A 26,982-nucleotide genomic window follows, 5' to 3' on the forward strand; every position below is an offset into this window, starting at 1 on the left:
AACATGCCTGGCCCACTTACCCATCATGCCACTCCAGATGACTGATATCCCCCCAGCCACAATACAGCCAGAGCCAGGGTACCGATAGTTAAGCAAGCCCCATTGAGAGGATAGCACAACACAGGCCTGTGGGGGAACGGCCATGCAGGAATATACTTGTTTTTTTAAAGTGCTGGACTGGTAAACATATTCAATCCCATACCTAGGCCTACTGTAAAACCATACTGTTATTGTAAAGCTCTTCTGGGATGCTGTAAATATTATGTATAAAATACAAAAAGACACAGTACACATATTATTGAGGTTTTAGAACATTACAAAACAGGGGATGGTCCATTTACACAATATATAATGCCTATATTTCCCTTAACTGAAATATGAAACTATACAGAGGGCTCCCATAACATTCTCAGGATTCAATGAGAGACCTCTAGTGTTTTTATTTAACCCTGAAAAGAACAGTTGAAGTGAATCTCATGCTCCAACTAAGGCCAGCAGCTCTGGTCTCCTCCTCTTGTGAACATTACAACTACAATATGCTGGATAATAATGAACAGATCCTCCACGTTCTCATTGGTAAGAAAATGAGAGGTGGGAGCTTAAAGAACAAAGAACATGTTTTTTGGTTGTGGCAATTAAGGCAAGTGTTCAAACTTTGATTTGTCCTTTAACATGTACAAGGCACCCACATTAATCAGAGACATTTGGTATGATGCATTGCACAGAAATTGAAGAGATGACTACGGTACAGTTAGGAACTAAATCAATATTAAAAATCTGCAGCCACTAGAATGTCCTTATATATGGATAAAACAACACAGTATCTGTTCAACTCTAAATAGTACAAAAGGTAAAGGTGTTGGAGAGGATGGGTACATGTGTGACTGGCATCTTTCTACATTGTCAACGGTCACCCTTTCCTAATACATGTGTTACATTAAATCCATGTTCTTCATTAACTGTGAAATTATAGGGATACATATATTTCCTAGCCTAAATTAGGCCCTTTTCACATGGAATTTGAGATCTACATATACATCCCAGTTTTGGCTAATACAAATAGGCCAGTAGCATTTTTTCAAATCATCATTAACTAATGTGGGAAAACAAACATAAATGAGTATTGAACAAGTACGTCAAATCTGCTGAAAACAAAAATGCATAAAGCGTCCAAGACACAGGGTAAAAACTATTCTTCCAAACGATAAAGATCCTTCCAGTTTACCATGAAACATAGTTCATTGATTGTCAATTCATCTTCCACCCTGATTATCCCAATTTGTTCACAATCACACATCAACTGCCCTTTTGAGTAACGACAACAACAATAATCAACGCAGTGAATCAACTCATGTGTAATTCAGTCCCACTAGTCAGCTAGGGCAATGTGCAAATTGACAATTTATATTACAATCCAGAAGAGATTATGTCGTGAAAATAACAATACAACAAACCTTCTAAGAATGTCACCAATGAGATTCTAGGGTGTTGTGTGCAGAGATGACAAGAGACTCAGTGGAGACATGAACTGAGCAGGGCAGGGTGTGTGTGTCTGTGTGTGTGTGTGCGTCTACACCAGGCTCCCCGGCCAGGACACCACAGTCAGTGTAACTTTATTCTTCTGCAGTTTGAGCATGGGGATGAGGGACGAGTTGTTCATGCCCACCGTGGTGGCTCCGTTCACAGCTACAATCTCATCACCACACCTGGAGACAACCCAGAGGGAGGGACAGTCAGTAAACATGGGGCAGGGATGGGTACAATACATGTAACACAATGACCTACCCACCACCCTCATTTTTATATTTCATTTAATTAGGCAAGTCAGTTAAGAACCAACAGCTGTGCAGTAAGTTCCAAATACAGTACAATGGACTTCTACAGGAGAATCACACGTCTAATGTAACCTGGAGACTAGGCTGGCTCCATCTCTACACTCCGTTAAATTTATGTTGAAAGCAGGTATTTATTTCTGCTAAATCCTGTCCTTGGAGAGGCAGGCCTGCACAAAAAGGAGAAGGGTTGGGGTCAATTCCATTTAAATTCAGGAAGTATACTGAAATTCCAATTTCAACTCCCTTCAATCCTTTAACCTCTAGGCCAAACCGTTCAGATGTACAGATGTTTTCGTGAGAAGACTGATTTTTGGGATATCTCATGGTCTGACAAATACCGCTGTGCTCTCTGCCACCTTCCACCACGGATGTGCAATGCAGACAGGAGGATAAGGTGGATTGAGACACAGACCAAGCAAAAACATATCTCTAGCTTAAACAGAGGGATTTTTATGGGGATTTTTAAAATGATGTTACTTAGATTGACGTGTGCTTTTACATGTGCAATATGCAGAATCGTTCTGCCATTTCCTGGTTTCAAAGATTTTAATAGTTTGCCTAATTACAGTTTATGTGACAAAACAAGCAATGTATAGTGTAGATAATCATTGTACCATCTAAACTGCTGTGCAATATCTTTTCAATAAAAAAATATATTGTATTTTTAGCTATTTGAAGCTGGTGTACAAAACCGAAAGGAAAACTAGCAAAAATGAAACTTAAGAACGGGAAGCATAGAAATAGCACACATAGAACAGATCTATCGCTTAGACTTGCTTTCAATACAAATGAGATCTATAACTACATTTCTATGTGGATTTGGTTGGATCCCCCAAAACATTACATACTGCATCTTTAAATGAGGAAAATTTGATATTGGAATTTGGTTTACTTTCTGAATTGAATTGGAATTGACCTCAATCCTGAAAGGGAGTACATACTACTTATCAAAGAACTTTGCAGGCTTACCGAAACATAACCCCCTCCTTACTACTCATCGCCTCCTACATTTCACCCACACAGATAGTAACGACACATATTTTCTCAGGTTTATTATTAAACTAGCTTCGTCCATGTGAAGCAACTCACTTGAGGCGTCCGTCGAAGTGGGCAGGTGTACCAGGCACGATGGTCTTGATGAAGAAGGGCTGCTGTCCGTGGCTCTCCTCGTAGCCACCCACAATGCTGAAGCCCCAGCTCTCCTGATTGGTCTTCAGCAACACGATGTTACGGCACCAGTGCATGTGACTGTAAGGAGGAGAGGAAGTGGACCAATTCAAATCTCTAAAGGGTCAGTGTCATTTCATAAGCACAAAATGAAAACTTCCATTGTTTTAAATGGCCACCTGAAACAATTGATAGGGTCATTTCTTTCATTCTGTACAGAACATTATCACTCACTATGACACAGATGGATGTGAACTGAAGGCATGTAAACTTGAGGCGAGTTATTTTCCAAACCAATGATTAGAATGTTGTTTACCTTGGCAGACCCAGCCAGTGGGTCCACAGCGGGGCCCAGTTGACATCATCCTCCCTTAGGTTCTCCACAGACTCCATTTCCTCTTTGCCAGCCTCCCCCTCCCCCTCAGGCTCCTCTGAGATGGTCTGGATGACTCTGAGGACTACCTGGGAGTGGGCCGTCTGGGCCTTCAGCACTGACACCGCCTCATTGTAGGTCAGCTGGGTCAGATCCACGCCATTGATGCTCATCAGGACATCCCCTAGGCAACCGAAACCAGAAGCGCGTCAAGAAAACGTAGTCTCTGCATGCAAAGCTGGCTTTACATCAAAAGGTCTTCCGGTTCAATGTGCAAGAGGTATGCATATTGTCTTCCCCATCACTAACATAAATATCCCCGTAGGCATTTAAATCTGAACATTAGCCATACTACATTAGATCAAGGTATGGAATGAAAACTGTCATGTGGTTGTAGGAAAGCATAGATCGCAGGAGTACCTGTTTTGATAGTGCCGTCTCGGTGCAGGCAGCCGACAGGCTGGACACTGGTGATGTAGATGGGCAGGCGGCTGCGGCAGTCCCTCCCCCCAGCAATGGTGATGCCTAGGGAGAGCCTCGGTTCCTTCTTCAGACTCACTGTCTTCTCCTGGCTAGAGAAGCCCCCTGGAGGATCCTAGGAAAGACCAGGAAGAACCCTTAATTTGCCTTACAGTCATTAGGTGCATACAGTAGTCCATTCAGATTGACTTCCTGTTCTTATGATCAAAACTACTTCATAAGAATTATTTCTGGCCAACAGAGAAGACTGGCGTCAAAGAAGACGGGCACAATTTGCCTGACACTACATCCTTTCTGGGCTGTGTCGCTATTATCTTCCCCTCTCTATTACCTAGAAGTGAGAAGGATCTTTTGACTTAATTGATTCCTTGTGAAATCGCTTGTGTCAAACCAATGTGAGGCAGCATCTCAGATGCAGCTGCGGACTCGAACCCAGAGGTTGACACTTGACTCTAGTAGCGGAGTGCACGTGTCGAAATCCACGGCTCCTGCCGGCTTCCTTGGTTCTCTCTCGCTCTCTCTGGAGACTGTAAATCTTCAGAGGGGATGGGGAGGAGAGCCCTCCCTCTTCCTCCACCAGCAGGGACCCCCCTCCCAGCAACACTCAAAGCCTGGGCTCTACAGGCGAAAGCTAACTGCCAACAGCTTTGATCCTCTGCCACCCAAAGCAACAAACAAACAAAACGTAGTGGTGGCCCCGTAGCGGCAGAGTGAGGCAGCACCCTGGGCCTTTTGATCTGGAGTGAGCAGGCCCCAGAGAAGGGCTTTCATCTCTGGAACAGGGACACAGGCGTCTGTCTGCTCCCAAGGCCCCTTTCACCTCTGTCTGAGTGAGGAGGGCTTCTGTGGAAGTGCTAGGTAGTCTGGACTGGTAACAGAGGGCTGGGGTGTGACTGTGGTGCCATGATTACCTTTACACTATGTAAACATGACAGGCTCTTATGTGTGTCCACACTAACTTACACTAGCATACACAATACTAACGGAGATATACAGCAGTTTGGGGTACAGTGATTTGTAGGTTCCAAACATCCGGAGAGGAGATTGTTTACCTTCATGTAGGTGGAGGGCCGTCTGAAGTACTGGGGTTCTGGAGCCCTCCTGGCCACTCGGCCCTGCCCCTCTCCACCGCTGCCCCCCTCCTCCTGGGGCTCCGGCTGCCTCATCACCACAAAGTTCACCCGCACCTCACTGGCCTGCAGACACACACATTATACACACACGTCGTTCAGGCCTCACATTCAATACACATCCAGCAAATCTATCCTGGAATCTATCCTGGGAACGTCTCCGTGAAATAGCCGTGCTGTAACTGGTCTACATAAGACATACCTGTATGATCTGTGCTGCGCTCTCTGGGGTGCCGTGTCTCAGGTCCTGCCCGTTGATGGCCAGCACCTTGTCATTGTTACATAGTTTCCCGTCCTTGGCCGCCAGCCCCCCCGCCAGCAGGTCCAGAATGAAGATCCCAGTCTCGTCCGACTTGCGGATCAGTTTGATACCCAGCGGATCCGAGCGGTCCCTCTTTACCAGCGTCACCTGGATCACCGTGCCCTGGCTGTGGGCGGTGCCGTGGGGACTGTGAGAGGAAGGGGAGGCAGTGGCCATGTTGGGGGAGGGGGGTGGGTGGTGCTCGAGGCCAGGACGTTGTGGGTGACGGGGGTTGAAGCCCTTCTCCTGCATGACGATGAGTCTGAGCAAAGGACATGGCCGCCGCAGCACGGAGATGGCCCGGCCGTGTGGGATAGAGGCTAGGCTGACACCATTCACCTAGAAACACAACCCCACATGGTCAGTAACACCGCAGCTGGACTAAATACACAGAGTATCAACAGCTGGTCCCTGCGCTGATGGATAGTGGAAATAAAATACTTTTTCCCTCTTCAAGATATAATTCATATCCAATCAAATGTTATTTGTCACATGCTTCGTAAACAACAGGTGTAGACGAACAGTGAAGTGCTTACTGACGGGCCCTTCCCAACAAGGCAGAGAGAGAATGTATAATAATAACACAAGGAATAAATACACAATGAGTAACGATAACTTGGCTATATACAGGGAGTACCGAGTCGATGTGCAGGGGTACGAGGTAATTGAGGTGGATATGTACATTTAGGTAGGGATAAAGTGACAAGGCAAAATCAATGTATTTTTATAATTTTTTAAAATTATTTTAATTCTTATTTATTTTTTGCAGTGGCTGCCACCATTTAGCAGTGGCAGTGCACCGCTGCTAAATGCATATAGGGGAAACACTTATCTTTGACATGTGCTATACAAAAACCGCAGGTACCTCCATTGATATAAAGAATAAATAATTTAAACCTTTATTTAACTAGGCAAGTCAGTTAAGAACAAATTCTTATTTACAATGACGGCCTACCAATAATAAAAAATAAATACAATATAAATATAGGACAAAACACACATCACAACAAGAGAGATCTAAGACAAAAACATAGCAAGGAAGCAACATAACATAACAACAACATGGTACAAAAATGATTGGGCACAGACAACAGCACAAAGGGTAGGGAGGTAGAGACAACAATACATAACGCAAATCAGCCACAACTGTCAGTAAGAATGTCCATGATTGAGTCTTTGAATTGCGATAAAACTGTCCAGTTTGAGTGTTTGTTGCAGCTCGTTCCAGCCGCCAGCTGCAGCAAACTGAAAAGAGGAGCGACCCAGGGATGTGTGTTCTTTGGGGACCTTTAACAGAATGTGACTGGCACAACGGTTGTTGTATGTGGGGGATGAGGGCTGCAGTAGATATCTCAGATAGGGGGGAGTGAGGCCTAAGAGGGTTTTATAAATAAACATCAACCACTGGGTCTTGCGACGGGTATACAGAGATTGGTGGCAAATCTGATGGTAAATAACATCTAGCCCCTTGAGAGCACCCTTACCTGCCGATCTATAAATTATGTCTCTGTAATCTAACATGGTTAGGATGGTCATCTGAATCAGGGTTAGTTTGGCAGCTGGGGTGAAAGAGGAGCGATTACGATAGAAGAAACCAAGTCTAGATTTAACTTTAGCCTGCAGCTTTGATATGTGCTGAGAGAAGGACAGTGCACCGTCTAGCCATATTCCCAAGTACTTGTATGAGGTGACTACCTCAAGCTCTAAACCCTCAGCGGTAGTAATAAAACCTGTGGGAAGAGGGGCATTCTTCTTACCAAACCACATGACCTTTGTTTTGGAGGTGTTCAGAACAAGGTAAGGGTAGAGAAAGCTTGTTGGACACTAAGAAAACTTTGTTGTAGAGCATTTTACACAAAAATCCGGGGAGGGGCCAGCTGAGTATAAGACTGTATCATCTGCATACAAATGGATGAGAGAGCTTCCTACTGCCTGAGATATGTTGTTGATGTAAATTGAGAAGAACTTGGGGCCTAGGATCGAGCCTTGGGGTACTCCCTTGGTGACAGGCAGTGGCTGAGACAGCAGATTTTCTGACTTTATACACTGCACTCTTTGAGAGAGGTAGTTAGCTAACCAGGCCAAAGACCCCTCAAGAGACACTAATACTCCTTCTCCGGCCCACAAGAATGGAATGGTCTGCCATATAAAAAGCTTTGGCCAAGTCAATAAAAATAGCAGCACAATATTGCTTAGAATCAAGGGCAATGGTGACATCATTGATGACTTTTAAAGTTGCAGTGACACATCGATAACCCGAGCGGAAACCAGATTGCATACTAGAGAGAATACTAGACATCAAGAAAGCCAGTCAGTTGATTAATGACACGTTTTTCCAACACACTTGATAAACAGGGCACAATAGAAATAGACCAATAACAGTTAGGATCATCTTGATCTCCCCCTTTTAAATATAGGATGAACCGTGGCTGCCTTCCAAGCAATGGGAACCTCCCCAGGAAAGAGAGGCGGGTTAAAAAAGTCAGAGATAGGCTTGGCAATGATGGGGCAGTAACCTTAAAGAAGAAAGGGTCTAAACCATCTGACCAATATGGTTTTATTGGGTCAAGTTCAAGGAGCTCCTTTAGCACCTTGGACTCAGTGACTGCCTGCAGGGAGAAACTTTGTAGCGGGGCAGGGGAAAAAGTGGGAGAAGCATCGGGGATAGTCGCATTAGAAGGGGTGGGAGATAAGGAAATGCTGGACGGGCAAGGAGGCATGGCTGAGTCAAATGGGGATCCTGACTTAATGAAGTTGTGATTAAAGAGCTCAGGTTATGGATGTTATGATGCTTCTTGTAAATAACAACCAACATCAACATTAAGGGACATGGGCAGCTGTGAGGAGGAGGGTTTATTCTCCAAGTCTTTAACCGTTTTCCAGAACTTCTTGGGGTTAGACCCACAGAGAGAGAACTGCTCCTTAAAGTAACTCACTTTTGCCCTCTGGACAGCCACCCTCTAGAGTGCACTTATTTCTCATTTGCCTGAACGATAGCCAGTCAGCCTGAGCGTGCATGTGCCGAGCCTTTCGCCAAATGCAATTCTTGATGTAGAGTAACTCCACAAGATCACGGTCGAACCAGGGGCTGAACCTGTATTTAATTGTAATTTTCTTTATGGGGGCGTGTTTGTTAACAATACCACTGAAAATATAAAGAAAGAAGGTCCAAGCGTCTTCAACAGAGGGGATCAAGCTGATTCTATACAGAGGCCAGTTCATGATGGAAGGCTTGTTCATTAAAGTTTTTTAGAAAGCGTCTATGACAAATCAGGACAAGTCGTTTCACTGAGCAGCCATTACGAACACAGGCTGTATAATAGTGATCACTAAGGTATCAGTCTGGTGTTTTCTGTAATGACATATCAGGATTATTTGTGAGGATAACATTGAGGAAAGAATCCTTTTCTGGGTGTTTGGAGTCATACCTTGTGGGAATGGGAATAATCTGAGAAAGATTTAGGGAGTCCCATTTCTTTAGGACTTAGTCAGGTGGTTTAAGCATGTCCCAGTTTAGGTCACCAAGCAGGACAAATTCAGACTTAGTGTAAGGGGCCAGGAGAGAGCTTAGAGCAGGAAGGGTACAGGCCGGGGCTGATGGAGGACAATAGCACCCAGCAACAGTCAACAGAGAGCTATTTGAAAGTTTAATGCTTAAAACCAGCAAATCAAATTGTTTGGGGACTGACTTGTGGAGACAACCGGGCACTGAAGGTGAAAGGTATCCTTGTATTGTACCGACCTCCTGTAGAATAGGTGTGCAAAATAGTTGGTCCCAATTTAGAGCAATTCCAGCTTTACAAACATCATCCAAGAGAAGCCCTTCTTAAAATCAATGGATCGACTCAAGGGGAAGCGAGAGATTCATTTGCAAAAAATTAGGAACACAATCTCCGCTCCTTCACGCATACAGTATCTCTTTATAGCCACTAGCCAGCCGTCCACAAAAGACCCCAAAAGTAGGGGGTTATATTACTGCTCCTGAGGCAGCCAGTGAGGTTAGATGAGAGGTGTTTTCATTCCAAATTGCACCTTTTTGATTGGTCAGCTCAGAGGAAGAGATGGGCTCCGGCATTGTCCTGCACCCCTGCCAGAATAGAGTGAACTGGTCTGTCAGCTCAGTTTACAGTAGCACCGCCACATTCCAGAACAGCCGGAGGGGTGGGGAGGAGAAATCCAAGGAGGAGAGAGGGAGCAAGATCGTGGGAAGAAAGGAAGCTGCATCTTTGTGAAACCCCCTTCAAAGACATACAGTACTATCTCTGTACACTAGTTGTACCCTTTGGATAAAAACCAGATGAATGCATTGTTTACATCTGTTTTGAAATAGTTCAGGATCTACTCTCCACAATGTATCCATTTGAATAAACCATTAAGATTCTGAAAGGTCACTCTCTCAACCAGTGTCCACTTTCATTTGTAGGGAACCAAATAAGACCCATCCTATCAAGAAAGTGGGTTTACAGTGCCTTCCGAAAGTATTCACACCCCTTGACTTTTTCCATGTTTTGTTGTGTTACAACCTGAATTTTAAATTGATTAAATTGAGATTTTATGTCACTGGCCTATGCCGTAATGTCAAAGAGGAATTACATTTTTTTGAGATTTCTACAAGTTAATAAAAAATGAAAAGCTGAAATGTCTTGAGTCAACCCCTTTGTTATGGCAAGCCTAAATAAGTTCAGGAGTAAAAAATGTCACATCGTAGGTTGCATGGACTCTTTGTGCAATAATAGTGTTTAACAGGATTTCTGAATGACTACCTTCTCTCTGTACCCCACACATACAATTAAGGTCCCACAGTCGAGCAGTGCATTTCAAAACACAGATTCAACCACAAAGACCAGGTTTTCAAACACCTTACAAAGAAGGGCAACAATTGGTAGATGGGTAAACATTTAAAAAGCAGACAATGAATATCCCTTTGAGCATGGTGAAGTTATTAATTACACATCTGATGGTGTATCAATATACCCAGCCACTACAAAGATACAGGCATCCTTTCACCAAGAGGCCAATGGTGACTTTTTAAACAGTTACAGAGTTTAATGGAAAACTGAGGATGGATCAACAGCATTTCATGTTGTTACTCCACAGTACTAACTTAATTGACAGTGAAAAGAAGGAATCCTGTACAGAATAAATATATTCCAAAACATGCATCCTGTTTGCAACAAGGCACTAAAGTAACTTTTTGTCCTGAATACAAAGTGTTATGATGGGGGCAAAACCAATACAACACATTACTGAGTACCACATTCCATATTTTCAAGTGGTGGCAGCATCATGTTATGGGTATGCTTGTAATCGTTAAGGACTGGGGAGTTTTTCAGGATAAAAAATACATGTAATGTTGCTGAGCACAGGTACAATCCTAGAGGAAAACCTGGTTCAGTCTGCTTTCCACTAGACACTGGGGGATGAATTCACCTATCAGCAGAACAATAACCTAAAACAAGCCCAAATCGTGTTGCTTACCAAGAAGACAGTGAATGTTCCTGAGTGGCTGAGTTACAGTTTGGACTTAAATCTACTTAAATCTATAGCAAGACCTTAAAATGGTTTTCTTGCGACAGAGCTTGAAGAATTTTAAAAAGAATAATGGGCAAATGTTGCACAATCCAGGTGTGGAAAGCTCTTAGAGACCCAGAAAGATTCACATCTGTAATTGCTGCCAAAGGTGCTTCTACAAAGTATTTACCCATCGGTGTGAATACTTATGTAAATTAGATATTTATGTGATTTAAGGGGTATGAATACTTTCTGAAGGCACTGTATGTTTTTTTTTGGGGGGGGGGGGGGGGGGGTATCCTGACTGGATAGGTCAAAGCTTCCTAACAAGCACTATCTACACAAAGTGCAGCCATTACCATCGTCAAGGCGATCATGTCAAAGTATACAGCTACAGCACTAAAATTACACGAGGATGGGAAGGAGGGGAGAGGACTGAACATATCTTCCAGGTGACCTATTATCCCTCTTATTTACAGTGAAGAAACTGTCTCACCTCCAGAATGTGGTCCCCTGGGGCCAGCCTGCCGTCATGGCCTGCCAATGAGTCACGGATGATCTCCTGGATTACTATGTTCCCCAGGGGCGTGTCCTTTCCTCCCACGATACGCAGGCCCAACTCCTCTTCCTGCTGCTCCCGAAACATCTCCACCACGTTGGTCTCGGCCACCAGGCTGGACCGCAGGGGGGTCTCTGTGGAGAGACGAGGGGAAGGACATGGGCAATGGAGGTACACATGTTTACATATATAGAGACAAACAACCTGAGACATACAACTTGACGCACACACACACAGATTCATATATGCTCAAACACATTTTATCAATGGTCCATGGTTGCCTTTTATTGTGTGTCCAATTCCAACACACAGCCCTGGTTTTGAATCAAGTAGGGCGGGTAACAAACTATTCCCCAAGAAACACTCACGATGAGGTAATCATTTCTGTGATATCAATCGCCAGTTGCCAGGTAACTTTGTTTTGATGGACTTCGTTCCACGGTACTGGATTACAAAATGCCTGAAGGGGTTCTAAGGCTAGACCAGACAGAGTTTAGATTTGATACCAGAGGAGGCTGGTGGGAGGAGCTATAGGAGGACTGGTTGATACACGTTCTGAAGGTTCAGACGATGATTTGGCCCGAGTGTCTGAAATCCAAAGCCCCCAGCTAAATTAACGATGTCAGCAATACTCCTCTTCTCCAGCTTAGACAGCTCTCTTGCCAGGGATGGCCACATTAAAGGGGTTTGGGATTTTCCCTAAAGTCAACACAGCTGACAGACTGTTTCCACTCATTTCCGTTCCCTTGGGTCGTTCATAAACTCCTTACATCTTCGTTGACCCAATTAACACTGTTAGGGCTGGTACGGTGACTGTATTACTCCCACACCGGCGGTCACGAGTCACAAAGGCAGTCAAATTCCAAGTGACCGTTTAGTCACTGTAATTAGGCTTCTCCATGCTGTTGATGGCCATTAGTAGCCTACCAAACTTGCTAACTGCCTGGTACTCAGCATTCTATTTGCCCTCTAATCACTTTGACATCAACGCAAATGTAATCGAAAATCAAATCAAACACTTCATGAGAGCCCATGAGCTCATGTTGCGCTACATTTCTATAGGCTATGCAATTGCGTGAAAAAAAACTGAGTGATGGCCTCTATTAAAAAGAGGAGGATCCCATCACCTTTCTATTGGCTAGGACTACTATATTTATTTCTCAACTTTAATAATATGAAGCAAATTGCTTTTCTTTAAAACAGGAGTATAGCCTACCTGGCTGGCATGAAAATGACCCACAGGAAAAGTGTCCTCCATCCGCTATTCAACTGCATAGATTATATGTATTTTTACCCCTGCCCCTGTTCCGAGACAGGTGCATTATAATGGTCCATTCTAAATCAAAACAAATTTCACACATATACTAAATAATATACTGTATGTAAGGACAAGATTAAATCAAGAATAGTCTGATGGGTGACAATATTAGCCTATCACTTGTGAATGATGCCCAAGGCAAGAAACAATACCAAAACTTTTTTGAATCATAGTCGTGTTCGCTTTGCTGCGCTTATAATGTGAGGAAATAGTCTAATAGTTATTGATCAACATTGCGTAAAAAAGTTTTGTTTTTATGCTAGTGGTTGTATTAATTTGGGATCTAGCGCATTCCACAACTGTCCCAGACTATGGAATATTTATTTTTCGCACAGAATTGGTCAACTTTTGTACTATGGAGGATAGTAGATTGACATAGGCTAGTACTTTTGATGTTCGTTAGGTCTACTCATCTTGTTGGCTGACGAAAAGTAAATGTGGACAGTTCTTCCAATATCTTCAATATGCACCTCGGAATTGGATAAGGACGCGCGCAGTTGCGTCCCCGATGTGTCTGTCTTCACTTGTAGCCTGTGAGAAAGACCCGATCAGTTGATGGAGAGCCATGTGACTGAGAGGCGCTTCGGAGCATGCAGCACTCAGGGATAAGGGAATTATAATTATTATATTTAGCCCAAGGTCACAACGGCCACTGGCCACAAAATGAATATATTTTTTTATGGGGCATATCCTTTCTATTTTATTCAGCTTTGTTCAATTGTATTCTTCATACTATAATTTTTTTTAAATAATGCCATGGAATTCTAAGCAAATCTTGTCTGCTAAATTAACTAGTGTAGCCCACAGCATATGGCACAGGACCTAACATCAGGACCTAACATAAGGACAACTCAGAGTATGCTATTCTGTTCATCTGAAATAGACTACATTTTCTTCATATCATGATTCTTTAGACCTGTCTAAAATAAATCATGGATTTATTGTGGAAGTGTAGGCTATATTACATAGGAACATCTACATTTTAAAAAGTATAATAAATCTAAGGTCTGCATCAGTGGCTTGTAGGCTGTGGAAGCCAGGAGATGCTAAATGTGTTTATGTTAATTAACGGTCAATTACCGTGAGACCGGCAGCTATTTGCTTAACAATCACCGGCTGACAACATTTCGTGACCGCCACAGCACCTAAACGGATATAGATTTTTCCATTCTTAAAAAGTTCAAATGTTTTCAATGGGAGCTCAGTGCTATTTACTTAGACTGACAGACTATCATTATCATACACATAAAATCAGACTTCAGACATAGTGACGTCTGTGAGACGTCTAACTCTTTGCGGTGTGGGCAGAGTAGGGAGTGAGTGACGTGTGACATCTTACCCTCCTCGCTCTCTTCGAAGGCGGGGTTGATGAGGCCAGGCTCTGGCAGGACACCCCGGGTGGGGGTGCGGGTCATCGTAGGGGTGTGTTTAGCATCAGCATCCAACTCCCCCTCGCCCCTGTTCCCCTTAAGGGCTTTCCGGTGGGGTCTCTTCCTCCTCTCCGCCTCCTCCTTCAGCCTTCTGAAAACAGGACATCTGAGAGAGGGAGGAGTGGGGTAGAGAAAAAGAGAGGTCAACCTTCAACAGTCCTTTTATTTAACCCTCATGACATTTGTCCAAAACAGTCAGTGAAGGTAACCTAAAGTATTGACCAGAAAAAAAGAGAGTACGATTAGATGTTTATTCATTTGTTTCAGTGAGGAGGATCATTCTAAAACACCAAATGGGGCTCAAGCTAGAGGTGTGGAAATGAATAGATTTAGTGACTGGTGAGGGAGTTAAAGAGAGAGAGACTATGGGAAGAGGAGAGGAGCTATGCAGATGAGGAGGCTATTTTACTGCATTGCAGGGAGTCTGAGGGGGGGACAGGTCGAGTGTGATTAAGTCAGAGAGAGAGCTACTGCTGCTGGTCCTGCTGTCTGAACTTTGCCTCCTCTCTGTTTGCACTGGGCGGATGGCTGCAACATGACCAGCTATCACAAAACAACCTTTACCCACTACTGACTGCGTCATTGTTGCTCGCTAACCACTAAGATGATAAGCACCACACTGGCCACGTGATGAAAGGGAAGACTAATCCATAAATTACACTCCTCCCGGAGGGTATGATATTTGAGACTGAACCTCTCCTTCGAATCCAGGTACTATGTAATTAAAGCTATTTCATTGAAGTCTAAACGTGACTGACTTATGGTCAGTGTATCCATGTTAGGTTAACATTTGACAGGCCTGTGTACCCATTAACTCTAAATGAATTGCGTAGGAAAATGCATCTCAGGCATAGGCATAAACAAATTCAGGCAGAGGGAAATGGACACATTTAAACCAGTGTAAAAAGACAGATCCTATTTAGGCTTTTTTTTACTGTTGCTGCAAAGCTTAACTCTAAACAAAATATCTTTCCCATCTCCAACTCCCGCTTACTTGTGCCCCGGCCACAACCCTCTTTACCTGTTGTGCAGATGGGGCTGCAGCTCGCAGCGCTGCATCTGCTGCTGGCACTCAACGTGGTGTGGGCAGAGCACGGTCAGCTTGTCCAGCAGGTTCCTGACCAGCAGGCTGGAGGGCCGGCACTGGTGCAGCTGCAGCCGCTGGCGGTCCACGGGACAGAAGTCCTGCTCCTTCAGGAAGCTGCTGAGGCACTGGAAGCAGTAAGTGTGTCCGCACGGCGTGTCCATGGGCCGCAGCAGGGGCTGCAGACAGATGTGGCACACCAGCTCATCATCTACCTCATCCTGGTACTCATACAAGTGGTTCTCCTGGCCCCCTTCATGCTGCTGGCCACAGTCCTTACACATCTTTGCCCATGCCAGGCCAGCACTGCTGATGCTGCTGCTACTGTTGGGGACATTGGGCTCCGTCATGGCCACTGGCTGGAATAGCTATCTAGCAAGTTCAACTTCCTTTGTTCCACTGTCCAACTTTCTCTGTTCCCGCACTCACTCTTGATCCCAGAAAGGAAGTGCCTGCTTAGATTATTTCATAAGGGGGCAAACATCCCAGACTGAATCCATTGAAAGGGGTGAAGTTGAAACCCTGATCCACTGTTCGTCCTCTCCGCCTCATGTCTTCATCCTGGATTTCTGTTGAGGGGAGCACAAAGAGGTCTGCAGTTAGAGTTGGTACTTTTCCTACTCATACCGACCGGCACAACAGGAAATTACAAATCCACAGAGCGGCAACAATATGGAGGCCAGCCGCAGCTGTTTCCTCTCAGCCGATTTCCTGAGGAACTAAAGGAAATGAAATGAGGCGAGAAAAGGAGAAAAAAGGACTAAAAGTGAAAACCGTGCTAATGGTAGGAACAAAGGCATGGCACTGGGAGAGAATGAGAACTCTGAATGAACTGGGCAGAAATGCAATCCCCATTACTAATGACCCCCTCGTGCCCAATCAGCAGAGTTCTCCATCCCTCTGTGAGGCTTCTAATCTCTCCACTAATTCCCTCTCTTTAGGAGAGGCTGATTATTAATGCATTCTTCGGCAACAAGTCTTTTGGCAACAAACTCTACACATGTGCAAAGAAAAGGAGCTGATTTGTACGTTTCAATCAACACTCGTCAAATGAATCGTAAAACCCACAAACTGCAAAACAAACTAACAAGCATATATCAACATCTTACAAACACAGGAGGTTGGTGGCACTTTAATTGGGGAGGACAGGCTCATGGTAATATCTGGAGTGGAATCGGTGGAATGGTATCTAATACAAACACATGGTTTCACGTTGACGCCATTCCATTTGCTCCGTTCCGGACCTTTTTACGAGCCATTCTCCCCTCATCAGCCTCCTGTGCTTACAAAGTACACTGAGTAGGAGTTCCTCTCCAACATTACTGATGCAAATACTGTGTTTACATGTCACCATTTCTTGTTCCACTTTGTCACATGGTTAAGATCAGATTCCCTGCATTCACCGGTCCCAGCACTCCTCTCTGACCCCGTTGAGAGGTCAGCAAGGTAAAAGAGCAGACGGATTCTTTATCTTGTTCGTCATTAGCTTTGTTCCACCTACCTGAGAAGCTGATATCAGCGTTGTCAAGAACCCCAGCCGGTCGGCAGCCACTGCATGCAAACGAGAACCTCAAACCCAACAGCTGTGCTGGCTGCCTGCAGCCTGACTGAAACCAGAGCTCCACATCCCCGGCACACAGTCAGTGGATCTGTGTGTGTGTGTGTGGCAAACTGAGGGGGAGTGGTGTGACTAGGCACAGGGGAGCTCGGCAGAGAGGAGGAGAGGCGTTCAGCCTGCCTCCGTCGATTCCTGAAGAGGGGGGAGAGGAGGAGGAGTGGAGGGGGACTAAAACTGCTGATGTCGCACTAGCTCAGGCAAAACACTCGGAGACCAAACCGAGGGCTGACCAATTACACAGAGGCTGGTGTACACACACACACACAAACACACACACAGCCTGAGGTCAAACAGGACGGCCCACTCTCTCGCCTTTCTTTCTTGTTACTCAAGTGATCCCTCATCTTGTAATGGATAAGGGTCATGGATCCTGTGGCTGGGTGGAGGAAGCATAACCAAGGTTCTGCCCCACTTACAGTATTTGGGAATTCACATGACCAGGCTCCATGGCTCTACAAATAATCAATCTGACCTGAGACTACTTCAGATGAAGGCCAAGGGTGTCCTATATTGGAATTCTGTACATAACAAAACAAACCCTACCCATTTTAGTGGAATGCCTCCTTTTCAGCACATGCATGTTTAGACTTGCCTGACCGAGAAAGAGATTAGCCTAAATAAAATTCCTCATAATCTTTGATATGCATATTTGCCATAGCATAAAAGCACACTGTCTATAAATGTTTAATAGGAGAGAGCTGGACAGAGAACGTGTCCTAAGGAGTGGAAGGATCCATTGAGTGTCATTGAGGAAGCAGCCCTTGCTGTTATTAAAGGCAGTGGGCCACTGAGGAGCCAGGCAGGCAGGATGTGATGGATGGCCTGCTCAGCCCCTTAGCCCTTCCACTCCAGCTCTTTCTGGATGGTGGAGGCCCTCTCATATACCAAGTAGGGACAGCTGGGAAGCCATGTGTCAATGTCCACTCCCCCCCCCAGACACACACTACTGCAGTGGTTTACGATGTTGTGGCTGTTCCTCAAGGACGCACACTGCTCATTCATGGCAGTGGTGAGACTAGCTACCATTAGGGTTGGGGCGGTATACAGATTTTCATACCGTCATACAGTTTTTGTACCATACGGTATTAACGGATGTGCACACAAGAAGCGCTATTATTACTTTTATTTTTTGACGCACAAAATAATTTAGGCAACATGGATCTTGATCCAGGAAGGGATTGAATGTCTCTGCTGTAACCAAGAAGCTTGATCTTGCCACCTAGCAAGCAAATAGCAAACCAAATGCATAGCTGGAGCCCTGAGCTGGATATCATTTATTTGACACATCTTAGACAGTTTACTTGTATTTATAAGCAGTGGCGTGGCACTCATTTTGTTTTTACGGTATTGAAAATCATACCGTCGGTATGTCTATATACCCCGGTATATACGGTATATCGCCACAAGCCTAGCTACCATACAGAATCCCCTGGTTATAACTACGGCCACTACACATCCCCTGGTTATTACTGCTACTACTGCACATCCCCTGGTTATTATTTACACATCCCCTGGTTATTACCACTGCCTTTACACATCCCCTGGATATTACTACTCCCTTTAAACGTCCCTTGGTTATTACTACTGCCTTTACACGTCCCCTGGTTATTACTAGTGCTTTTACACGTCCCCTGGTTATTACTAGTGCTTTTACACGTCCCCTGGTTATTACTAGTGCTTTTACACGTCCCCTGGTTATTACTACTGCTTTTACACGTCCCCTGGTTATTACTAATGCTTTTACACGTCCCCTGGTTATTACTAGTGCTTTAACACGTCCCCTGGTTATTACTAGTGCTTTTACACGTCCCCTGGTTATTACTACAGCTTTTAAACATCCCCTGGTTATTACTAGTGCTTTTACACGTCCCCTGGTTATTACTAGTGCTTTTACACGTCCCCTGGTTATTACTAGTTATTTTACACATCACTTGGTTATTACTAGTGCTTTTACACGTCCCCTGGTTATTACTACTGCTTTTACACGTCCCAGGTTATTACTAGTGCTTTTACACGTCCCCTGGTTATTACTAGTGCTTTTACACGTCCCCTGGTTATTACTACAGCTTTTAAACATCCCCTGGTTATTACTAGTGCTTTTACACGTCCCCTGGTTATTACTAGTGCTTTTACACGTCCCCTGGTTATTACTAGTGCTTTTACACGTCCCCTGGTTATTACTAGTGATTTTACACATCCCCTGGTTATTACTAGTGCTTTTACACATCCCCTGGTTATTACTAGTGCTTTTACACGTCCCCTGGTTATTACTAATGCTTTTACACGTCCCAGGTTATTACTAGTGCTTTTACACATCCCCTGGTTATTACTACTGCTTTTACACGCCCCCTGGTTATTACTAGTGATTTTACACGTCCCCTGGTTATTACTAGTGCTTTTACACATCCCCTGGTTATTACTACTGCTTTTACACGCCTCCTGGTTATTACGAGTGCTTTTACACATCCCCTGGTTATTACTAGTGCTTTTACATGTCCCCTGGTTATTACTACTGCGTTTACACATCCCCTGGTTATTACTAGTGCTTTTACACGTCCCCTGGTTATTACTAGTGCTTTTACACGTCCCCTGGTTATTACTAGTGCTTTTACACGTCCCCTGGTTATTACTACTGCTTTTACACATCCCCTGGTTATTACTACTGCTTTTACACATCCCCTGGTTATTACTAGTGCTTTTACACATCCTCTGGTTATTACTAGTGCTTTTACACATCCCCTGGTTATTACTAGTGCTTTTACATGTCCCCTGGTTATTACTACTGCTTTTACACATCCCCTGGTTATTACTACTGCTTTTACACATCCCTTGGTTATTACTACTGTGTTTACACATCCCCTGTTTATTACTACTGCGTTTACACATGCCCTGTGTAATAGTACTGCCTTTACACATTCCCTGGTTATTACTACTGCCTTTATACATCACTTGGTTATTACTACTGCTTTTACACATCCCCTGGTTATTACTACTGCTTTTACACGTCCCCTGGTTATTACTAGTGCTTTTACACGTCCCCTGGTTATTACTACTGCTTTTACACATCCCCTGGTTATTACTACTGCGTTTACACATTCCCTGGTTATTACTACTGCCTTTATACATCACTCAGTTATTACTATTGCTTTTACACATCCCCTGGTTATTACTACTGCCTGTACACATCCCCTGGTTATTACCACTGCCTGTACACATCTCCCGGTTATTACTACTGCCTTTACACATCACCTGGTTATTACTACTGCCTTTACACATCCCCTGGTTGTACATAAACCTTTCTTTGATTCTTCTTTCATGTTATAACTTTATTAATTATGTCTGTTCAACTACTCATCTCCTAAAAGCGCATGTTGTTGTGTATAACCGATCTAAAGTCCCATTGAGCTTCAATGTTTAATATCATATATTTTAATCAATGGTTTCTAATGCTAGGAGGTAATTGCTAGGAGGAAAATCCTCAGTGGTATGGATGTTTTCATAATTCTTAGTCAATCGTTATCTCGGGCTAAACATGCTTTGACAGCAGTGGTATACATTGTCAACGTGATGTTGCATTGTTAAGTACTGAAATGTTCATGTGACGTTGAATCCTGTTGAAAGGTATGTTCTGAAGGTGACAAAGTCACCTTGATGCGGGAAAATGCCTCAACAACAATGAATAATCATGTGACATTCAAAGCTTTCTAGGAAAAATGTCTTGGCTCACCATTAAGTGTCCTTTTTCCAATGCAACTTGGAATTGGAAAAGTAATTGTCACATGTGCTCCCTCTCCGGCCTCTAGGTCACTAGGCTGCTCATTATGGCGCACACCTGTCACCATCATTACACACACCTGTGCGTCAACAGACTCACCTGGTCTCCATCACTTCCCTGATTACCTTCCCTATATATGTCACTCCCTTTGGTTCCTTCCCCAGGCGTTATTGTTTCTGTGTCATGTCTGTGTGCTGTTAATGTTTCTTGTTTTGTATTATCTTACGTTTATTTTATTTAAAAACACTCACTCCCTGAACTTGCTTCCCGACTCTCAGCGCACATCGTTACAGTCATTCATAGCCAGGTGAACTTTTAAGTCAGACAGGACTGTCAGCTGTTCAGTTACTGTGGTTATAACTGCTATATGACTGACAATAAAACTCACCTCACAAATGTCTCCATTGTGTCTCCATGTCACATGTTCCGCCACACCCTCGTGAAGTGAACGCAGGGGTAAAGCCATGAGGCAGACCGAACAACTCCCTTGGCTAAGACAGTATTTAATAATATAAAAGGGGTGTGTCCTGAAGGATTTGACTCGGATTGACTGAAAGTGAAAATTCAAGCAATGCCAAAACAGAAAACCTCCCCCTTAAAATTCACATTGCTTCATAATCTACCCACTCCCTTTCTACCAGACAGTCGCATGATTGCTAGCCACCCTGGAGCCTTGAGCATGGTACCCATTGGTACCACAGTCTCTGCTACAGAGACCCATCCAGGTTAAAGCGCACAGTCATAGGCTCTAATCCTCCCACTGTTCCGCAGCAGACCACTGTCTGAAGAGAGCACACTTCACACTGGGCTCCAGAAACAAGACATTAACTTCTGACCATGAATATCTATGAATATCCATCCATAACTAGAGAATAGCTGTAAGTTTAAGCAATATTGCCTTGTGCCTTGTAATTCCATTACCAAAAACACACATATCTTGAAGATATTTTATAATTTGTATCCCTCATGAGGAGGGAGGATAATGAAAGTTCACAGAAGTAACAAGTAACGGTAGACCTACCAATTAGTTATAGTGATTTATTTTTATGATATCAATTTTGTTTATGAAATATGAAGTGATTAAAAGTCGTAATTCCATTACCAAATTGTTAACGGAATTATCAAAACATTTGTAATGCAATTACTGCAACTGAATTGGCTACAAGAGGAAATCATAGTGGTCACAAACGACAGATATTTAACAAGAGTTTTTGGAAAATGAGTTTGCATAAAAACAAAGTTTACATATGCACAGTTCTTCCACTAAATGAGCTTTTGTAAATTCTTTCAGTCTAAATTGTTAAATGTAGTCCTTGTGCATAGTTGTGTGGTTTGTTAAACTTGGTTTTTGTTTGGCATACATTTTAAACAGTCAAAGCATCATTCCATTACTGTGGAATTGCCCATCTTCTTTTTTTTCCTTCTTTTAACTAGGTAAGTCATTTAAGAACAAATTTGTATTCACAATGACGGCCTACCCCGGCCAAACCCTAACCCAGACGAAGCTGGGCCAATTGTGCACCGCCCTATGGGACTCCCAATCACGGCTGGATTCGAACCAGGGTGTCTGTAGTGAAGTCTCTAGCACTGAGATGCAGTGCCTTAGACCGCTGCTCCACTTGGGAGCCCTAATAATCATGTGAAGTCGATGGTTCAATTGATACAAACAACCTCCTGATTTAGGCTCTTGGAAAAATGACACCCGTTTCCCATGGAGAGGAGCTCAGCATTAACGAAAATAACGTCATTAACCAGTAGCCCCTACCACCTCAAGATCAAATAGGACTGTCTGAAATTGCCATGCACATCCTGGTTGTATGAGCAAATCTTCTGTTACCTCTATTTAAATGCTTTAAGTCAAATTATGTACCATTTCGATATTCTGTATTATTGCAATATTCACTGTAAATAACACGGCCTTGGTACTATAGAATAAAACATGTTTTTGTTTATTTTTATTTAACATTTATTAAACTAGTTATATTCTACATTGTTACATCATTCACCAGATAGTGCCCGCTTTTAATGCTGACACACAGGCTTCAGCACCATGGTGTTAATGTAGAAAAGAGGCCATCATTGGGGCTGATCTATTCCTTGGTCAGAAACCATAAATAATTCACTGTCCCCACTGACACCAACAGCTGATGACGAGGTTAACAACCGAGCAAACATTCCCCTTCCTTCATTTATACATTGCACACGTATGGCAAATTTATTACGTGTTAACCCTCCTTTACATTTTATGACATAGGCTATTATTTTATCTACTCAAGTCACTGGAAAATAATGCGAAACATTACGCAATCTAAAAACAGAAACTTACTGGCCACATTACGTTCTCTCACCTTCAACAACACAGCGGGTGATATGTGCTACCTTTAATTAGTTGGAATGTGTTAGGCTAGGCTATATTTTCATACACTTATGCTATAGGTGGACTGTATGAAATGTGTGAGAATACATTTGAAAAATGTAAAACAAGCATGTTTGATGAGAGAATAGAATTTGCGGGAGCCGAGACCATAGAGATGGCCGAGACCGAAACTCGTCTTCTTACCTGTGTGAAGGGCTTTTTCCCGGAAGTAATAAAACAAAGACGGTCGTGAAATCGTGTTATGACTAAAGTAGCCTATAGCCTCGAGAAACTCCGATAATAAAGCTAGAAACGATTACAATAATCCTATACGTTATATTTCTGAGTGAATAGTACAGATCATTCTTCACAGGGCGCCGCCTCAGGTGTTGTTGGTTGTACAGGCCAGAGATGGAAAAGTCAGCGAGACATCCCACTCCCTCATGTTTTATGTTTCAATGGAAGTCAATGAACCAAGAAGTCCAGACCCAGCTGCTATCGCATTGGTGTCTATGGGAGAACCACCCCCTTAAGTAGACAGGAACTGACATTTTTTTAAATGGTAAATAGCCAGAGTGAACTACCTTTATTCATCTTCCATCTTTGCTCCAGGCAATATTCCTAGTTTCGAACAACAAACAAGTAGGATCTGACGTAAAAGTGATATTCAAATTAGCCAGGTTACTTTTAAATGTTTTGTTCACTTTCCAATGAATCTTTCTCAGTATCACGTGGATTGCGATAAACCATTGCCATAAACCACTCACTGCATAGGTATCCTTTATCTTTAATTATTGAACACCAAATCAAATTGTATTTGTCACATGCTGAATACAAGTGTTGTAGACTTTACGACGAAATGATTGCTTACGAGCCCTTCCTGACGATGCACAGGATACAAGTCACTATACCACAAAGTTGGGTTGGAAGGACCTGCATGAACAATGGCAGTCCCTTGTTCAGATTCAGTTTTGACATAGTAGCAGCCTATACTGTAGCCTAGGAATTAATAAAAACCATTTAGGGAAATGTAGATTTGAATTAGCTAAATAAACACTATGTGGAAGACCATTTTATGCTTAAGGGTCAATCAGCAGTTCCTACATTCATTGTTTGACTTATAAATTAATGATATGTACACATTGATTCTTGAAGAATATAATTTTGAAATTTCTCATGAGCTTAGTTCGAGTGCCGCACCCCATCAGAACCCAAATATAAGCTTATTTTACTCAAATGTTTATAAACAAATGTAAGGTAAACAAACACTGTATAACCTCAAAATATGGTTAAAACTCTCCTTTTGATATCATGGATGGTCAGACCTTCCATCCATAGCTCTGTCTATGAGTTGGAGAGTGGTTACATTGCTCCAGCCCCATCCCTTAGCTTTTTACTGATACAGGGGCAGGAAGGACACTTTTTTTTATTATTGTTCCTACTGCTGAAGACAATTTTTCTGCTAGTAGTCTACAATGTAATGACCAATTGAGTATGAATGATGAATTGAGGATCAATTGAGATTCCAGAGTTGTGTGACCATAACAGTTTTATGAGAACAAATTGTAACTGTGCTCATTTCAATTGTAATAACATTCCCAGTTTCTCTCTATTCTCATTGCATTAGAGAGTGAGGAAAGTGACACACAATACAGTGTTTGTAAGCTATGTTTTCCCTTCAGTGCCTCCCAAACCCAGATTTATGGGTAAGAAGAATCACATTGAATGAAAAGGAGCCGTCTGAATGGTGCCCAATAAAGTAATAATACTTGCTTTGGGACCCTGCCAGTTAAAAGGCTTTTGACACATGAACAGTGTTAGCTTCATACCCCCTGCAGAATGGAAGGGAAGTCTCTGCGTCATAAAACCTCTCTGTTAAGGCCTGTTAAAGCTACATCCAAAGATTGACGTTTGTTGGCGTGTTGTGCTCACCGGATGAAATCGTTTGGTGTAACACTTTTATCCCAAAAATGTGTTGTGTCCTAATTCTCTCAAACCTCAATTAACTGTCATTATCATTACTATGTATTTCTAAACAGTTTTGTGATAACATCACAGCCCACTCTTCAGAAAAACGTCTAGAACAATGTTATTAACTGTAGCGTAGACCATTTTTTGGTTCTTCCCACCAACAGATCCAATGGAAGAGATCTAAAGATTGACGTTATAGGGTACAATTGCAATATCCAGCAGCGGGAGGTAATCATTTGTGAATTACTGTAAACCACTTGAATCGAACAGAGGCATGAGGAGCCTCTTGTTAACACTGTCACATTGCTTGAAGAGAATGAGCTTTGGTGAGTAAGAGTGACACCATGTGGTCAATTGTAGCATGACTAACACAAGTTAAAGATAGACTCAGTGATGTGATGTCTATACAGCATAGTGGGTCAATTCCCACAACAACTAAGAGCGTTGAAGCGGGAGGCTCAACTTCTCCTCTGTTTTGGTGCCCTGGCTACCGCGCTTGTGAACTGCATGAAGCGAACTCATGCACAGATACTGTGTGACTGTGTGAGAGCGAAGTCTTTCATCTCACTCATCTCAATATCTGTGGAGCTGCTCGTGGCAACGTCATTTTGCTGAGCCTACCTTTAATGACCAAGCGTTGCTGTTTCACACTGACCCAAGTAAGGGTACAAATGTTGTGTATTTTTCTGTCTTTTTTATTAAGGTGTTATACATTTGCACAAGTTTCTGCTAGGATGCAGGTTGTTATGAACAAGTTACCGCATGACTGCAAGTTGTTGTGATGACTAAATGTCAATCTTATTTTGCCCAAATTAATTCATCTGTTTTGTTGCTATTATAAAGCTCTATTATGAACCACACCAGAACACACAGTAAATGGCAAGCGGTACCGATGCACGTCTGGAACCAGCAGGACCCTGAACAGCTTCTACCCCCAAGCCGTAAGACAGCTAAATAGTCAACCAAATAGCTTCCCGGACTATCTGCATGGTGTACTAACTCTTTTGACTCATCATATACGCTGCTGCTACTGTTTATTATCTATCCTGTTGCCAAGTCACTTTACCCCTACCTACAGTATATGTACATATCTACCTCAATTACCTCGATACGGGTACCCCGTGTATATAGCCAAGTCATCGTTACTCATTGTGTTATTCTTTTTCACTTTTTTCTCTGCATTTTTGGGAAGGGGAAGTAAGCATCTCACTGTTAGCATCTCACTGTTAGCATCTCACTGTTAGTCTACATCTGCTGTTTACAAAGCATGTGACAAATAAAATTGTGTTTGATTTGATTTGATTTACAATTAATCTGGCATGGCAGCTGACGGGAAATGCTGGAAGTAAAGAGAAGGGAAGAAAAAAAAGAGACAAGATATACACAATGCAACACATCCTCTGTCTCTCTCACACGCACACACACACACACACACACACACACACACACAAAGGACCTACGGCCCTCTGTTTGAGCTAGGGGACTCACAAACAAGAATGAAGCTGTTTGTCTTTCCTGGGATTGGTAAACATCCTCAACACAAACACTGTCTTGGCCGCAGCGCCAGCGAGAGAGCAGAAACTCACACCGTCAGGGAGGGCAGATGCACTCTCACTCCACCTTTGATGTCTTTAGGGCAGAGCTGACAATTAAGTCCCCTAACGTCTTGATCCTTTTTATTGGAGCTTGGATGTTACAAATTGATACGCCATGTCTGTAATGGGATATTGTATGTTTAAAAATAGTACACAGAACAAAAGTCAATCTGGTTCTGTCAATTACTGTTATATGGTGTTAGGCTTACATATGGAGTTAAGTGAGATATGTAAAGTGGCCTATGAATTTGCCTTTAGATTAGGGCAGTAAAATTAAATGCTGTACTGTTGTACAATATTCCTGTTAAAAAAGGTTTAAATCAGAAATGTACGTGCCAAAGGAAAGAAGAGGATATAAGGTGAGTGATGGCTGTTTTACACAGAGGAGGATATCCCAATGACTTAAAACAAGTGACCCATTTAAAAATATGACCTGGGCCTGCGTCTGCACACAGACACACACACACACACAGACCAAG

General features: G+C 43.1%; 1 protein-coding gene across 2 annotated transcripts; it reads right to left on the minus strand.

The window, feature by feature from the left end:
• Positions 1–283: 283 nt before the first annotated feature.
• LOC110504969 (ligand of Numb protein X 2) lies at positions 284–23,394 on the minus strand. 2 transcript variants are annotated; one of them, XM_021583886.2, is made up of 10 exons: positions 23,142–23,394; positions 15,126–15,757; positions 14,014–14,210; positions 11,294–11,490; positions 5,188–5,625; positions 4,908–5,051; positions 3,796–3,970; positions 3,319–3,559; positions 2,925–3,083; positions 284–1,706 (listed from the first exon to the last, which is right to left on the minus strand). In XM_021583886.2, the coding sequence occupies exons 2-10, from the start codon at positions 15,536–15,538 to the stop codon at positions 1,571–1,573; spliced, it is 2,100 nt and encodes a 699-aa protein (XP_021439561.2). In that variant the 5' UTR covers positions 15,539–15,757; positions 23,142–23,394; the 3' UTR covers positions 284–1,570. The 2 variants fall into 2 exon arrangements, with proteins under 2 accessions (XP_021439561.2, XP_021439560.2); XM_021583885.2 differs by lacking the exon at positions 23,142–23,394 and adding an exon at positions 16,690–17,087.
• Positions 23,395–26,982: the final 3,588 nt, after the last annotated feature.

The sequence above is a fragment of the Oncorhynchus mykiss genome, chromosome 31 (genome assembly GCF_013265735.2).
Source record: "Oncorhynchus mykiss isolate Arlee chromosome 31, USDA_OmykA_1.1, whole genome shotgun sequence".
Lineage (NCBI taxonomy): Eukaryota > Metazoa > Chordata > Actinopteri > Salmoniformes > Salmonidae > Oncorhynchus > Oncorhynchus mykiss.